Source organism: Prionailurus viverrinus, chromosome E2, assembly GCF_022837055.1.
Source record: "Prionailurus viverrinus isolate Anna chromosome E2, UM_Priviv_1.0, whole genome shotgun sequence".
NCBI classification, from domain to species: Eukaryota; Metazoa; Chordata; class Mammalia; order Carnivora; family Felidae; genus Prionailurus; species Prionailurus viverrinus.
This window is the reverse complement of record NC_062575.1, coordinates 7,940,294-7,953,166: the sequence shown is the minus strand read 5'-3', so window position 1 is coordinate 7,953,166 and position 12,873 is coordinate 7,940,294. Positions and strand designations below refer to the sequence as shown.

The 12,873-nt window shown below is 48.0% G+C and overlaps 1 protein-coding gene across 2 annotated transcripts in view; it reads left to right on the top strand.

The window, feature by feature from the left end:
* Window positions 1-8,206: 8,206 nt before the first annotated feature.
* The window catches only part of GAN (gigaxonin), a 58,970-nt gene continuing 54,303 nt past the window's right edge, over window positions 8,207-12,873 (top strand). For both annotated transcript variants that reach the window (XR_007147463.1, XM_047836413.1), the window contains exon 1: window positions 8,207-8,553. Coding sequence is in view for 1 of the 2 variants with exons in the window: in XM_047836413.1 (XP_047692369.1) it covers window positions 8,387-8,553 (167 nt within the window). In the remaining variant the exon portion in view is untranslated. The remainder of the gene's footprint in view (window positions 8,554-12,873) is intronic.

Sequence of the window (12,873 nt, the reverse complement as noted above, 5' to 3'; positions counted from 1 at the left end):
TCCCTCTCTCTCTGCACCTCCCCCACTCATGTTCTTGCTCTCAAAAAATAAACATTAAAAAATTAAAAAAAAACAAACAAACAAGAAAAGCTTCCAGAAGAAAGCACAGGAAAGTATCACGGTGGTCGCAAAGAGTGTCCAACAGACCATGAAAGAAAAGCACTAGCCATAAAAGGAGGTAATAATAAACTCCACTTCATTAAAATTAAGAAGATCTGTTCATCAGAGATGACATTTAGAGAGTGAAAGGCAAGCTGCAGACAAGGAGAAGAAATGTGCATTTCCATATATATGATAAAGAACTCCTAAAAATCACTTTGAGAAGTGAATTTTTAAAAATGAGGCACTACTTGAATAAGCACTTAAATAGTGTGTTTACACACATGCATTTAATTAATAAATACACACATACATATATGCATATATTAACATACATACGTAACCTACACATACCACCACACACCCACTGGAATGGGTGTAATTAAACGACCAACACCACCAATTACAGAAGGATGTAGAACAGCTGGAACGCTCACGCACGCCTGGTGCGAGTATCATTTGGTGCGACCACTTTGGAAAACCGTCTGCCAGTATTTACTGAAGCCGAACATGAGCTGGCTCTATGACTCAGCAATTCAACCCCTGCGCATGTCCACACGAGAGGCAAGTGCCCACAGCCCACCCCGAGACCTGTTTAGGAACGTCCATAACAGCTCTATGGTAATAGCCCCAAACTGGAAACAATGCAAACAGCCATCAACGGGAAAATGGATAAGTATATTGTGGCATATTCACATGGTGGTATAGTCACAGTTATAAACAAAACAAAACAAAACAAAACAAAACAAAACAAAACAAAAACCCACCTTGCTATAGGCAACAAAACGAAAGAATTTCAAAGGTGTTGTATTGGGTGAAAAAAGCCAGACACTGAGGTCCAAGAATGGGAAAAGCCAATCAATAGGGATAGACAGGAGACCGTGCTTTCCTTGGGGAGACGCGTCTGGGTCACCGGAGAAGTTCTTTCTCTTGATCCGGGTGGCGATTGCACAGGAGTACTCACACGCGACACTTCACTGAGCCGTACCCTCAAGATCAGTGCACTTTAGGGGCGCCTGGGTGGCGCAGTCGGTTAAGCGTCCGACTTCAGCCAGGTCACGATCTCGCGGTCCGTGAGTTTGAGCCCCGCGTCGGGCTCCGGGCTGATGGCTCAGAGCCTGGAGCCTGTTTCCGATTCTGTGTCTCCCTCTCTCTCTGCCCCTCCCCCGTTCATGCTCCGTCTCTCTCTGTCCCAAAAATAAATAAACGTTGAAAAAAAAATTAAAAAAAAAAAATCAGTGCACTTTATGTTATACCTCAATAAAGAGGTGTTGAAAGATAATAAATATATTAAAGTGTTAGAAAAGTGCTGAAGAAGAGGTCTGCCATATTTTGAAAAACGTAAGAGTGAATTTAAATGTTAAAACAATAAAACTAAAGACATGCAGCATGAAATAAAAGGACTGGAATGGGGCGGAGGGGGTCGGTTCAAGAGCCAGAGCAGGAAAAGGAAGTCAGAAGACAGACCAGGGCCACGTCGAGGTGAGCACTGACATCAGGGAGAAACCATCAACCCAGACCCGTGTGGACATGGTGGCTGGGGCCCTGACTGCAGAGGGGAAGAGCCTAGATTCTGACGTGCAAGTCGGCTCAAAGCTGATCATCCCTGCGGTGGGCAAGGATGCCACTGAAAACCAGGTGGCGAAAGCGACATGAGACATGAGGCTCGGCATGTACTGAGCACCTACTACGTGCCACGCCCCGTGGTCAGTGGTCAGTGCCTCACTGCAGTCTTCTCATGTTTGCTCCTCACGACCACTCTGTGAAGTGACTCTGGTTACCCCCAGTTGACAGGGTGAAGTCACTTCCTTGGGGTCTCCAAGGGCAAGAGAAAGAGACTCCGGGCAGGCAGGCAGGAAATCCAGTGAATTTAAGGAACTGAGACGACTTCAGACATTTGAACGGGTCTGAGGAGCAAATCACTCATGAGATACAAAGTGTGCAGGATAAACCAGCTCGTGGTACACCCAGCAGTGTAGTGACCAGAATCCGAGGAGAAGAACAGAGACAGAGTACTTTTTGTATGCTTTCAGGTAGATCAACAACATACAGTGACCAAAGTAAACTTAAGGGGCACAGTGTGCCAAGAGGGTGTGCCTGGAAGGGGGACAGTAAAGGTTGTTGCATGGAACTTGGTTTGAAAGTAGCTGTTGGGCTGGCCTGTGCCCAGAGCTGTTATATTGTGACGTCCCAAGATTTGTAACTTTCCTTTCATGTCCTTTGAGTCACTCTTAATAATTCACCTTCCTCCACCTTGGCAATGTCAGGTTAGGCAGCAAGGGTTGAAAAGATCCAGCTTTCCTCTCCTCCTCCCCCACCTTCCTTCCGTGTCTTTCTTTCAAGAAGTATATACTTATTACCTATATTATTTAACATGCATTGTTTTAGAGGCTGAGGATACAGTGATAAATAAAACAGGAAGTTCCTACCAGGCCTCATGAAGCTTGTATTATAGTCAGAGGAGATACACAATATGCAAATAAACATACACAGTTTTATGCAGCAAGGAAAAATGAAGTTAGCTAGGTGGAGGCCTTTCTGAGTTGACATTTAAGCTCTGATCTAAGTAGAATGAAAGAACAAGTTATGAGAATGTGAGGAGACTTCCAGGCTCAGGAAGCAGCCAGTGCAAAGGCCCAGAGGTAGGCGTATGTGAAGCTTGGTCAGGCAAGAGCGAGAGGGCCGGTTTGAGGGGCACGTGGGTGGCTCAGTTGGTTAAGTGGCTGACTCTTGATCTCAGCTCATGTCATGATCTCGAAGTTTGTGGGATCCAGCCCCTCGTTGGCTCTGTGCTGACAGCATGGAGACTGCTTGGGATTCTCTCTCTCCCTCTCTCTCTCTTCTCTTCCCCTGCTCACTCACTCTCACGCTCTCTCAAAATAAACTCAGGATAAAAAAAAAAAAGGCTGGTTTGGTTAGTGCACACTGAGGAAGAGGAAAGTCATAGGAAATGAGGTCACAGAGGAAGGAAGAGCTCACATAGGGCTTTTGTAAGCCACGGGGAAGCCATTGGAAAGTTTTGCACTCGGAAGCAACTTGATCTGATTAGCTTATGGGGAGAAAGGACTCATAAGGAGGCAAGAGAAAAGGAAGGGGAGCACTGGGAGGCCGCCGCAGGAGTCCAGGGGGAGTTGATCAGTGGCTCTCCCAGAGCAGTACTGGCAGGGGTTGTGAGGCTAAGGCTGCATTCAGGACACAGTCTGCATAAAGAGCTGCAGGGTTTGCTGGGGAATTGGATGAAGGGTGTGAGAGACAGAGGTCAAGGATGTCCCTAAGTTTCTGCCCTCTGTCCTTAAACGAATGATGCTGCCACTGATTTTGGGAATGAGCAGGTTGAAGCGGTAAAACCAAGAGTTAAACTCATAGTTGTGGATGCCTATTAGATACTCACTTGGAGATGTTAGCAGGCTGTCGCTTGGTGTTCGGTGGGGGAATCTTGGAAAGCTCCCGAAGTAATCCCTTACGGACAGAAAAATCTCAGTTCTCCCTAGTTACTAACATTTATTCCTTCAGCAAATATTTACTGAGCCCCTACTGTGTATCAGGCACTGCACTGGGTGCTGAGGAGTATAGCATAGATTTGGTCAGAAACACTCACTGTCTTCATTACAACTTAATTAGTTCACTGGTTTCTGAGACACCTCTCTGAATATTGTGTAAATACGTGGAATCGACTCTCTAGAGTTATAAATACTGAGATGTTCTCTGACTCAGCAATTTGGAAGAGCTTAGATTTTCCGAAAGAAAGGAGCTATAAATAGATTTGGACAAATGACAGACTTACCCATAAAATATGTGAAGACCGCCTTCAAATGAATCAGAAGGGACTGTCTCAACCAAATTCATGTTTACGAAGAGTCAACTTGGTGTAATGGAAAAGCTTACAGGGCTGGAAGGCAGGAGCTCGAGGCCTGTGTTCTTCTCCGACTAGGTCGCATGTATGACCTTGGCTGAGTCCTTGGCTCATCTTGCTTCGGTGTCCTCTCCAATAAATTGAATCTGAGAGCCAGCGTTTTCTCAAGAGCCTCCTAACTATTGTTGTTTTCTTTGCATTATTTTTTTTTACTGGACTCTCCCTCCTCTTTCCAACACTTACTAAAAACCAAAACCTCAGACTCCAAGGTGATTCTTCTCTTCTTCAAGGGCTCGTTGTTCAAAGCAAGATAAACCTAGAGTTCCCCTCCTCCCGCCGGGCTTTTTGCAAATGGAAAGAAAATGTTTTTTTTCTGATTGTAGAAATGATACATGTGCTTCGTGAAAATCACAAAGACAGTAAAAAGTCTCTGCAGTGATCCACTGAGGCAACCATGTCTGTTTTCACCATCATTGTATCTGCAATGTATCACATGGCAGTTACTTAATAGATTATTTGTTGAATGAATGACTTCTGCTGATATCTTGTGAACACCCTTTTTAGTCTCCCGACAGGAGGAGGGGGAGGAGAAAATTCTTTCTCTGGGGGTTGTTTAGCCACTAAAGCAGGAGGGGCCACTTAGTCCCAGAGACTGACATGGCTGGGACCATACCGGATCTCAAATGACTCGTTTCACAACAGCTGAGGTCGGAAATCTATGGAATGCAGGGAAACAATCACACCAAAGACACCATTCTGATGGCTGTAAACAGTATCACGGGCGGCACAGTTTGAGCAATAGCAAGAAAGGCTACACAACAGTCCAAGGTCTAACCGGGAGTGGCTCCTGCAGGCTGTGCCCCACAAGCCTTCCTCCCACGTGTGGGTGCTCTTGCCTTCCTACACAAGGCAGGGGTTTCTCGTGGCACCTGAGCTGGACTCAACACTTGATTGAAAACCTAGCATTCTTGGGGCGCCTGGGTGGCGCAGTCGGTTGAGCGTCCGACTTCAGCCAGGTCACGATCTCGCGGTCCGTGAGTTCGAGCCCCGCGTCGGGCTCTGGGCTGATGGCTCATAGCCTGGAGCCTGTTTCCGATTCTGTGTCTCCCTCTCTCTCTGCCCCTCCCCCGTTCATGCTCTGTCTCTGTCCCCAAAAAAATAAACGTTGAAAAAAAAAAAAATTTTAAAAAAAAAAAGAAAAAGAAAAGAAAACCTAGCATTCTTTTGATTGTTAACTCCCCTCTTGGTAAACCAAGATGGCTTTCTGATTACTTCAGGAAATGAATGAAAGCCAGAAGGTGTCTGTAGACACATGCTTTATCTTTTTCTCCCAAATGGAAGTGGTGGCTGATGTTGAAAAACTGGGACATTTGACATGTGAATTTCAGATCTTTTGAAAAACCCCTGCATCTGGCACCACGGGGTCCTTATCCCATGGGGCAGTCAGCTAGGGCTGAGGGGCAGCCTCTTGCTCTAGACAGGGTGTTCAGCTCCCTGCCATCCTGCTGTGTTCCATCCTGCCTACTGTGCTCACTGACCCAACTTGCTACCTCTAACTAATTATGCAAAAGCGCTCGAGGGGCATCTATGAAGTACCAGGCACTGTGCAAGTCCCTTGGAACACGAGTGAATTCAACACAGCTCCGACCTTGGAGGAGCTCGCAAACCAACAAAGAAACTGGTTAATTACAGTGTGGTAAGGGGATAAAGCGCAGCCCAGAAAGCAGGAACATGGCACAGCACAGGGACTCTGCCCTGCGAGGCTGTTTGGAGGCTCCTTGAAGGTCATGTTTGTGCTTGGTTTTGAAAGATGAGTTATTCAGGTGGGTGGGATGGTGGTAAATATTGCCAACAGCGGGGGTGCTTTTGAAAGCATCTATGAGGTCTTTTGCTGATCTGACCGTCTCAAGCCAGCAACTTTTCCCTGGTTGATGCAGGTCTGTCTACAACCCTCTGCCCAGGTGTTTTACCCCTCCACCCCTTCCTTCCTGCCTTCTGTCAAAATGCCAGAGAATGTTCACCTCTACCAGGAAGAGCCTACCTGACTAATCCCCACTCACTTCCAGTTATTTCAACTAACACAACACCCCCATTCTGGGGAAACTGGTTACCTGAGGGTGATTCTGTTATTTGAACTCTTTGTTTTGGAACCTTCTGATAGTTGGGAGAGTAAACCAGCATTCCAAGCAATTAATACGTATTTATCAAATATCTACATTGTAGAGAACTCTCTCTGTCACATACATCATTTTTGATCCCAACAACAACCCAGTTGAGAATGAAGACAAAGACAAATAAACTAAAAACAGACAAAATTCAGAAAACATTTATTAAGTGCTCGTTATTCACAATTTTGTTAATCCCTCCATGCATCCCTCCTAGTAGTGCTCAGTGAATGACACTGAGTACTGCTAGGGCCAAGCACTGTGCTTAGCACCTGGAAATCGAGCCACTGAAACATATAAGCTGGCAGGTGACATGGATAAAGAAACCCATTTATAATAAGTTACCTGCCAGAGCAGTTTCAAAGTACAACAACCACTGGGGGAAAGGAGTGTCGACCGCTCCCAGGGATATGGGGCAGGTATCATGGAGAAGTCTGAGCTGCTTATCTTGTTTTTTATTTTTATTGTGACATTTTACAACATACACAGAAATACGGAGACTAGTACAACGAAACTCCACGTATCCACAACCTGCCTTAACAATTAGTAACTCATAGACACTCGATTCATCTGTACCCTCACCCACTTCCCTCCATCCCTTCATTTGGTTTTGAAGCCAGCCCTAGACATTTTTATTTCACCCATAAATACAAAGCTGAGTTTGAAGAAGGAACTGGAAAAGTCTAGACCTTCCACTAATAACTTCCTTTTCCCCAATTACTCTTCTGCCAGCGACTCCAAAGCCTTCGCTAGTTCAGGGTAAAGACCCATGGCTGCATTGGACCCTTTGAGCTGGTTGAAAGAAAAGACTGAACGGATCCAGTGAAAACCCCATCCTGCCTTATCTGAAATGCTGTTCATTCTTCAGGGGCTTGGTCCTAATTAATAATCCTTCAGAAAAATTGCTTAATTCTTTAGAAGCTTATTGAGGGTTGTACAAATGACCTAATGTTTGTACAATTAGGTTGTACAAACAACATAGTGTTTGTACAAAACGGTGGCTACATTCCACATTCCCATGTGCCCTTAAACTCCGGGGGCGGGGGGTGGGGGGACCTCAGACCATATGGGCTTGCCCTGGGGACGGAGCTGACTCAAAGTTGCTTCCGGTCACATCCTTGATCTTCACGGGGTTGGGAACCTAGTCCTATGTGGACATGTGATCTCTATGCCCTCCACCCCTTCAGCGTCTCCTGTCTATCTGATGGGTACCAACATCCACGCAGTTACTCAACCCAGAACGTTGTCCAGGACTCCCTCTCCCTCACAATTCTGCCTGTTCCTTTAAAAGCATCCATTAATAACCACTTACATGCACCAAGATCCTTCGATTTAGGTCCCCAGACCCTTCAAGTACTGCAATTATTTAAGCATCTTTCTGCCTTTAGCACCACCCTCCTCATTCTCCACGCAGCAGCTGGGTCATCTTTATAAAACACCCTGTTTCAAACGCTTTCATAGTTCCTAACCCCTACAGAATCAAGACAATGCTCCTTACCGTCGACAGGGAGGCCCTGCAAAGTATAAGGTTTCTTGCGTGCTTCTCCAGCTTCGTCTGCTTCATCTCCTTCCCTAGCCTGCAACCAAATGCTCTTTTTGAGGGTCTGCTTTCTCGGGTCTGCGCTCTTACCTGGGAAGCGCCCTTTCTTTCAGGAATAATAAAAGCTACACCTACTGCGCCCTTGCTTACACGCGAGAGCTCACAAGAGTCCACACGACACCACTGAGAAGCCATCACCTTCCTTTTGCAGATGGAGAAAGTGAGGATGGACGCCTTACCCATGGCCACACAGCTACTGAGTGGGAAGCCGAGGCTCGGATTCAGACTCGCGGCGCTAGAGGCCCGGGGCTTAACCACAGAGTCCCAGCCTGCCCGCACACCCTCCACCGCAGCAGCCACAGCTCCCGGCGAACGACAGCCCCTGGCTGAGCAGGGACCGCTACCAGCTGGGCCAGCGGAGGAACGAGGCTTCTGATTGGCTGCCTCCGGCGACTACTGGCGAGAGGGAGGGACCGAAGGCGCGGGGGCGTCGCGGAGAAATGACGCAACGCCGCGGCTCCTTAAAGGCGCCAGCCCCTAGCACCGCGGATGGCGCAGGCGCGTTCCGGGGGCTCCCGCTTCTCCTCCGAGCGCTGAGAGCCGGGCCGGACGGGCGCGCGCGCGCGCGCGGACTGTGCAGACAGGGCGCGCGCCGGACGCGGGCAGCTCGAGGGGTCCCGCGGGGCGGCTGGGGCAGCTGGACTGCACGGCTGACGAGCGGGCGCCGCGATGGCAGAGGGCAGCGCCGTGTCCGATCCTCAGCATGCCGCGCGTCTGCTGCGAGCGCTCAGCTCTTTCCGCGAGGAGTCCCGCTTCTGCGACGCGCACCTGGTCCTCGACGGGGAGGAGATCCCGGTGCAGAAGAACATCCTGGCGGCGGCCAGCCCGTACATCAGGTGAGGACCGGGCCGCGGCGGGCCGGGCGGGGCCGCGCTGCCCGGAGCCCGGGGGCGGGCCGGGCCGGGCGTGTCCCCGGAGCCCCTGGTCCCCGCCAGCCGCCCAGGTCCCCCCCCCACCCCCCCACCCCCAGGCCGGCCACCGCCCGGCGCGCTGTCCCTGCCGGCGGACACCCTGCCGGGCCCCCCGGGACGGTCCCTTAGCTTCGGCCGCCCTCGAGCCGGGGCAGTGCTCCCTGGCGACCCCCGCGGAGCCGGGCCGCTGCCCTCCCGCCCCCCCTGCTCCGTTGCCCACCGCCCGGCGCTCGCCCGGGCCTCCGGGCCGCCGACGCCCCCGGACGCCGTCCTGGGCCGGCCCGGGACCCGCACCCGCACCCGCGAGCAGGGCGGGGCCTCGCCGGGGCCCGGCCGGCGGAGCCCGGCTGAAGTTTGCCCGCCGCTCGCCTCCGGATCGCGCAGTGGGCCGGGCCGGCGCGGCGAAGCGAGCCGGGCGCGTCTCTCCCGAGGAGAAGCCAAACAAACACTTCCTCGCCGGCTGTGGGCGGAGGGGAAGCCCCGCGGGATCGTGTCCCTAGGATCAGCGGTCGACCCCCCAAGGCCCAAGTTCTTGTCAGACGTGCCTTCTTACACTGCCAGTGGGCGCTGCGTGTAACAGGAGGGCCGTGCGTTATGGACACGCGTTAAAATCAACTGCAGCTAATTTTGGAGCTCTTACTGTAATTCTCAGGATGCGGTCACAACGGAGGATCGTGAGATTTTGAGAGACTCAGAGGGCATTCTAAAACTTGAGTGAAACAAAGCTTAACCTGATATGCCAGCTCAACTAACCAGGTTAATTAATTAAAGGTTGATTAAGATAGTGCTTAACCAGGTATACCGGATCTTGCAGGGGACTGTCGTTTCGTAGAGCAACTTTCTTGCACACTGGGTTGCTCTTTTAATAAAAGGGGGGGGGGGGGAACGCTACAAGCTGAAGAAACTGTCCAGTAAGCTGGTTAAATATAGACTCATAGTAGAGAATGTCACTAGAATTGACAGGTCAGAAAAAGCAAAATGAAGTGTAAGGTGTTCTTACTGCTTTGTCCCAGCAGAACTCAGCCCCCAAACTCCTTTTTAACCTTTGCATTAGGAGATACCTGTGCTAATTCAGAAGCAGTCCAAGCGCTCTCCTAACTTCTGGCCGTGTTTTGTAAATCTCCCTGCACTCTTTGTGGATGTAAAGGTGGGATGGGGGTAGGGGGGAGTCTTTGTTAGTATGGAATTTGGTTTGTCAGTGGGATGGACAGCGCCTAGCTGGCAGCTGAGAGGTTTGAGCAATCGGTATCAAACTGGAATCAGGAGGTCAGAGTGTTCCCTGTACCCAAAGGATTCCCTGTTTGGGGAAATGCTAAGGACGGTTACTTTAGATGCATTATTGTTGTAGTTCTCTAAGAGGCGTCCAGCAGGCTTTTAAGAAAATTGCAAATTGCCAGACACATGCTGTGTATCCCTTTCAGTGCCTGAGCTTTCTCCACACCACTTACACTGTTAATATACTCACTTTGCCCGCCTTCCCCAACCACGCTGTAAGCTCCATGAGGCCAGGGAGTTTTCTTTTGTCCGTTTCTGTGTCCCTGGCAGCCAGAGAGAACGGCACATGTGTTGAATGAGTGATTACCTGCCTTTCTTCCCCAGCAGGTGGGCCATTACATGACTGGCTCGGTTATATTTCATTTCAGATGCCCAGTTATCCGTAACTGGGAAGAGCCCTATGCCTGCTTTCCCAATCCGGCTACTCTTATAGCTGGGAGCTGTTGGCAGATGACTTAATCTCGGCTTCAGCTCACTAGTCTGATAAATGAGGGATAAAATGTGTCTTCGTCTCATTTCATCTTTGACCTGTGCGGGAGTATGTAATAGCGTTTGAACTCTCCAGGTCTGCACGCGGATCTACAAAGGTAGATCGCTGCTGTGTCTGCTGCATTAGAAAACGTGGGGGATTGACTTGTCACGTGGTGGCAAATAATGAGAATATTTAGTAATGTGAAATGGTACTCATTAATAAAAGCAGTAATTTCTTTGTTAAATATTGCTAATCAAAGTGGCCAAGTGAAAGGGACTTCAGATCTTCGCTGCTCTAATTCTACTTTCCAAATAAGGAAACGGGGTTCGGTGGGCCTTAGTGGTTTGTATTATGATGAAGTTGCTCGTTCTTAGTGGGTGAAGTCAGATTAGACTCCTGGTTAATGACACCTTGTCTCCTACCCATTTATGATACCAAGTTACAACATTACTCGTATTTAACTCTTCTTTATGCAACCTGTACTACTTATCAACTCACAATATGTTATCATTTAAATGTACTTTTACACACTATCTCATTCTGATTTTCATTTTTAACCATCTTGTTCAATGGATAGGACAGATATTTTTGACATTTTATAGATGAACCTGAATCAGTCAGTGTATGTTTTTGTCAGTGACTCTTTTAAGTTTATTTGGCTGTTGAAGTGGTGTTCTTGGGAGTATTTTAAAATGACCAGTCTCAGGGCGCCTGGGTGGCTCAGTGGGTTGAGCTTCCGACTTTGGCTCAGGTCATGATTTCAGGGTTCGTGAGTTCAAGCCCCACATCGGGCTCGTTGCTGCCAGCATGGAGCCTGCTTCGGATCCTGTGTCACCTTCTCTCTCTGCCCCTTCCCTGCTTGTGCACTCTCTCTCTCTCAAAAATAAATAAAAAACATTTAAAAAATGATCAATCTCAAAACTACTTACAAGTAATTTGATTTATCTGTATTACTACTTACAAATGAACTATTTAATAATTTTTGACATCAGTGATATCCAGCTTTCATAACGTATCTGTTTGTTTGTTTTTTTTTTTTAAGTGTATTTATTTTGAGGGAGAGTGAGAGAGAACGAATAGGTGAGGGGCAGAGAAAGGAGAGAGAGAATCCCAAGTAGGCCCCATGCTGACAACACAGAGCCCTACGTGGGGCTAGACCTCATGAACTGTGAGATCATGACCTGAGCTGAAATCAACAGTCCTCTGCTTAACCAGCTGAGCCACCCTGATGCCTCTATCATATATCTGTTTTGTTTGGAAGGAACTTTAAGTGGTTTTTTTTAATGTGTATTTATTTTTGAGAGAGAGAGAGAGAGAGAGAGAGAGAATATGAATCTGAAGCAGGCTCCAGGCCCTGAGCTGTCAGCCCAGAGCTGGACTTGAACTCATGAACTGCAAGATCATGACCTAAGCCAAAGTCAGTGGCTTAGCCAACTGAGGCAGCCAGGCGCCCCATGTTTGGAAGGAACTCTAAAGAATCACGTTGAAACAAAATAAGTTTGCATGTTCTGGTACTTGATGTTTCTGACTTTCCCTTTTGTTGAAGCTTGAGCATTTAGGTCTGTGATGTCATTAACATGTGGATTGGGTGTTGAAAAGTTTAGTAGTCTGAGAAACTATAAAAATTTGAGTTTTGTTTATATAATATCCTTAGGTAGCCTAGTTTAAGTAACTGTCTTAAGCAGTATAAAGTTGTATGATTTGGAAACAATGTTATATATTTTCTGCACTCCCAACAGAGGGAACCAGTTCAATTTTGTCAGAGTAGGAATTAAAGCAGCTCATTTGGCATACTTTCTACTTAATATAGAAAAGTCTTTTAACCTAACCTACTGGTTTAATCTTTTCCTGTGCTCCTTCTTTGGCTTAGCATTTATTTTTCCTCTGATAGTCTTAGCTATCATACACCAGAAGGACTTTCAGTATAAGAGGGGAAAAAAATATAAAACTCCGCTTTAGTAATAGAACCCTAATGTTAACCTGAAAAAAAGTTGGGTAGAGCATGTGTGTATCATGCAGTGTTAGGATACAGATGCTACTGGAAGGCAGGCAGGACTTTCCATGGTCCATCGTTAAGCTCAGTAAGTGGGATGCTGCTTTTCCAGAATGCCCTCTTCCCAGCTCTTCCTCATTCTGATCCCTGAATGACATTTTCCCTTTGGTTTGCTGGAAAACTAAACCTAAATGTAGCTGACGACCTTTAAGGACGGCAACATTGAATTCGTTGGTATAACGACCCACAGAATCTTTCCTTTCTCAGCAGCCCTGAGACCTTCTGGGAAAGGTTCCCTGAGGCTTATAGGAAATTTCCCTTTCTCTTGAATATTGCAAAGTTTGCTTTGCTTCATGTCTGAGGCTCTTCTGGTTCTGGCACAATCCCATCGATCTGATATGAAGTTCAGACTCTTTTCCCTTGTGAGCTGTGGTGCTTTGGGAGTGATGTACGTGAAAAGGATTTGAAGATGAACTGCTGGGTGGTTCTGCAGGGACACATGCAG